Genomic DNA, 4,547 nt, shown 5'->3' on the forward strand with positions numbered 1-4,547 from the left:
CACTTTTACTTGGACAATCCAAACTGTTCTAGCCTTTTTGGAAAAACTATTTAAGGAGTTAAGCTAATACACCAGCATTACGAGTTCCATGGTGCCGATTAAATAGCTAGGCCAAGATTTTTACTCTTACCTGGTGAGGTTTTAAAGAACTGTCCTGGTTTAGGGCAAATTTGGGAGAAAACCTCCAAAAGGGGCTCCCAGAAAGCCAACCCACATGGCCCCTCCCCCCCCCAACTGGTTCGGGAAGAATTTCCTCTGAGAGACGTGAAAGCACCTGTTTATTTAACAGGCAAGGCACTCATCAGCACAAGAAATGAACAATACCAGATGACAAAACTCATTCGCCGCTCTGAAGAGACGACAAATTCAGAGTCTCTCCTGTGGGTGCTCGCTCTGTTATCAATCCCTCTGGCACCGGCAAAGGCTGCTGCCCAGAGTAGGCCCCCGTAGGTCACAAAGTGCAAGCTCTCGGTGCTCCCCAGCTCCCAGTCTGGAGCAGGCTCAAGTGGTTCCAAGAAAAAAGGAAAGAAAAACAGTCCAGGGAAAACTCAGACTGCCTCAGCTAGCTGAACTAACTAAAAAGCAAAAGGAGCGTGGTGTTCTGCCCTGTCCATGCCCAGACAACAACAGTGGAGTTCTGTGTTCCAGCAGACTGGGGGAGAGCGCAGCGATAATGAAACTCTGTGCTCCTTCTTCTTCTTCCTGCCTTCACTGTCAGAGCCAGTCTTGAAGGCACAGAATATAACATCCAGCATAAACAGAACACCTGACTGGGGATATAAGCATCATAATGTCACCCTAGGACAGGAACATAAAGGAGAGTTACTTTTTAGGTTTTAGGAGGTCCTCACATTTTTTTGGGATGCATGTTCTGACCAAACAGACTATCAGGTGATGCTTGTTAGATTTCAGAGAAAGGATAAATCCCAAATCACAAGTCCTTTTTAGGGTGACATTAGTCCTCTATTCTACAGCTGTTAAAAATGTGCTCTGAAACTCACTGCAAAGACAGCCAACTGCTGAACTAATTCTTGCTGTTGTCACTTTTTTCACGTAGGTTCATGATGTTGTGCCATCAGCTCCTCCTCTTCTTTGGTCTGTCACTAGCTAATGGTGTGTGTTCATCTAGAAGGTGCTACTCAGAAGCCCAAGTCTCCATATGCTTTTTCTGCAGCGCCACAGATGTTCCACCTGTGCCAAAGGATACAGTGAAGTTTTTCCTGACTTACAACTATATCAGAAAAGTGATTTCGTTCTCACTGCTAGAGCATTTGTGGCTGTTGGAAATCGGAACCCAGTTAGTCCATCCTGTTACCATAGGAAAAAGAGCATTCAGGAACCTGCTAAACCTTTGTATCTTAGACTTGGGAGACAATAAGATTCTTCAACTGCATCTTGATGCTTTTATGGGCTTACCAAGCCTGACTGTTCTCCATCTGTTTCACAATTCCCTTGGCGATTCCATCCTGAAAGAATGTTACTTTCAAGATTTGAGATCATTGGAAGAATTGGATCTTTCAACGAATGAAATCACAAAACTTCATCCCCACCCCTTATTTTATAATCTAACGGCCTTGAAAAGCGTGAACCTGAAATTCAACAAGATATCCAACTTTTGTCAAACCAATCTTACCAGCTTCCAAGGAAAACACTTTTTTTTTTTAACCTCAGTTTTAATCATTTGTACAAGACAGCAGATGTGGCCTGGGCCAAGTGCCCCAGTCCTTTCAAAAACACCACATTTAGCTCCCTAGACCTTACTGACAATGGCTGGAGCACAGAGAGAGTCCAGTATCTCTGTACAACCATTGAAGGGACTCAAATAAGTTCTTTAATATTTAGCAGTCCTATAATTGGTTCAGGATTTGCCTTTGATAATTTAAAAAATCCAGATGATTCTACTTTTGCAGGACTAGGAAGAAGTAAACTAAGGTTCTTTGATATTTCACAGGGTTGCATTTTCTCTCTCAATTCTTTAGTCTTTCAAAGTCTTGGCAATCTGGAATCACTGAACCTTTTCAAAAACAAGATAAATCAAATCCAAAGGTAAGCATTTTTTGGCTTGGGCAACCTAAAAGTTCTCAATCTCTCAAGTAACCTTTGGGGTGAGTTGTACAATTATACTTTTGCAGGTCTATGTAGTGTAACGTATATTGATTTACAGCAAAATCATATTGGGATGATTGGTGAAAAATCCTTCAGGCATTTAGTAAACCTGAAAATAATTTATCTCTGAGACAATGCCATTAAAAGACTCCCTTCCTTTCCACATCTGACCTCTGCCTTTTTAGGTGACAATAAGCTAATATCTGTAGGTAACAGAGAAATAACTGCAACACACCTCGAATTAGAAAGAAATTGGTTGGCAAAACTAGGTGACCTGTATGTTCTTTTCCAAATTCCAGATCTGCAGTATATCTTCTTAAAACAGAACTAATTCTCTTACTGTGTGAAGAGTGATAATGTTATAGAAAGCAATCAGTTAGTATATATGGATCTTGGTGAAAATATGTTACAGCTGGTGTGGGAGAGAGATTTATGTTTGGATGTGTTTGGGGCATTGCCCAAACTTCAAGTTCTATATCTGAATAACAACTACCTCAGTGCTCTTCCACAGGAGATTTTTAGAAGTCTACCATCTCTTAAAAGACTTTACCTGGCTTCCAACCTGTTGTCTCATCTTTCTCCTGGGATTTTCCCACAAAGCCTAACAAACCTAAACTTATTCAGAAACCAGCTGTTTTCCCCTGAGCCTGAAGTCTTTATGACTTTGAGTATTCTGGATATAACACATAATAATTATGTCTGTGACTGTGCTTTAAAGAGCCTGCTAGTGTGGCTGAATGAAACAAATGTAACCCTGGCTGGCTCCCAGTTTGACAGGTATGGTGTGTACCCCCCTGCCTTTGAAGGGGTACCCCTGTCATATATGAAGTACGATGACTGTGATGAAGATGAACTCCAGCAGACACTCAGATTCTCACTCTTCATCTTCTTCTTGGTCATTCTTCTCATGTTTCTGGTGGCAGTCATAATTTTTACTTGCGTCTGGGGGATTTGTTTCATCCGGTATAAAACCACCACAAAAAGACTAATAGACAACCAACCATGAGCAGTAGATAAAAATGAATACAAATATGATTCATATCTGTGCTACAGCAAAAACGACTTTGAATGGGTCCAGAATTCTTTCCTAAAGCACCTGGACTCACGGTATTTTGATAACAACAGATTTACCTTGTGTTTTGAGTAAAGAGATTTCATGCCTCTTTACTCAAGAAGAACATATCAAAGATATGTTCTTCTTGAGTAAAGAGGCATGAAATCTCAAAGAACATACTCAAAGAACATATCAAAAATATTAATGACGCCATTTGGAACAGCAGGAAAACAATTTGCATTGTGACCAAGCAGTTTCTCAAAGATGAGTGGTGTGTGGAAGCCTTTAATTTGGCCCACAGCAGGTACTTCTGTGATCTGAAGGATGTCCTCATTATGGTAGTGGTTGGGTCACTTTCTCAGTATCAACTGAAGAAACACAAACCAATCTGAAACTTCCTACAAAGGAATCAGTATTTGCGGTGATTATCAAGATTATCAAGATGTGGACTGTTTTTTAGATAACCTTTCTTGACAAATTCTGAAAGAAATAAAAATGCGAAGGAAAACTGGTGGTATAGAGCTGCAGCCTGTAGCAACTGTCTCACATTGACTGTGTGAGTTCCTAGCAAATATCCCATTTCTAACTGTGCCATGGCAGGAATAAACAGAAGTTGGCTTCATCTTTCCTTGAAAAGACATGCAGAATGGTAACTGTTTCAATATAAATCTTTCAGAACACAGAGACAAAGCAACCGGCAGATTTATGAAAGTGCAAATGGACTCATGCATTTTCAGAAGAACTGAATGAACCACAGATGTTTCACATTTTGGATGCATCTTCAGGCACTTTGGCCCTGATTTTTGGAGTACTGCTTAATGGTCTGTTTCAGCTAGAGAAGGATGCTTGTGGTTGTTTTCTCAAAGAGAGTCCATGATACTGTCCAGGAGTGACCAAAAGTGCTCTCAGGCACTGCCAACCCTGATGATTGTGGTTCCTGGACCACTTAATTCTATGCTTGCTGCACTGGTAACTTTTCTTGCTCTGTTTCACATTGGCTTGCACCTTTATGCTTTATATTGATATAACACGGATTTAATTTATTTTCTTCTCAATTAACCTCAGCTCAGCTGGAACATAAAAGCTTTGGACTCCATTCATGCCCTTCCCCTCCACCAACTTCTCTGCTTGGTGGTCAAACAACAGTCATTGGCCTATAACATTTGCTACTTGCTCAGCATTGGTGCTTTTTCACTTGACCTGCCTCCTGCCCTGCAGAGAGGAACTGGTATTCCCTTTGGATCTGAGGCAAGCCTGAGCTTGGAAAGGAAACAAGAAGCTACCTCAGCAGCTGTGCAGGCTGTACCCTGGTGACAGGGCTTTTGCATTCTGGTAGTGCAAAATACACCTGTACTTTGTAATTGTCCTGTGTAATTTGGGTTGTCCT

General features: G+C 41.2%; 1 protein-coding gene across 1 annotated transcript in view; it reads left to right on the forward strand.

Annotated features, from left to right (window-relative positions):
• The window catches only part of TLR5 (toll like receptor 5), a 19,837-nt gene extending 16,125 nt beyond the window's left edge, over positions 1-3,712 (forward strand). The window contains 3 exon segments of the mRNA XM_031064538.1: positions 2,238-3,280; positions 3,352-3,582; positions 3,584-3,712. Coding sequence (XP_030920398.1) covers positions 2,238-3,280; positions 3,352-3,582; positions 3,584-3,712 — 1,403 coding nt within the window.
• Positions 3,713-4,547: the final 835 nt, after the last annotated feature.

This window comes from Geospiza fortis, unplaced genomic scaffold (assembly GCF_000277835.1).
Source record: "Geospiza fortis unplaced genomic scaffold, GeoFor_1.0 scaffold258, whole genome shotgun sequence".
In the NCBI taxonomy this organism is placed as follows: Eukaryota; Metazoa; Chordata; class Aves; order Passeriformes; family Thraupidae; genus Geospiza; species Geospiza fortis.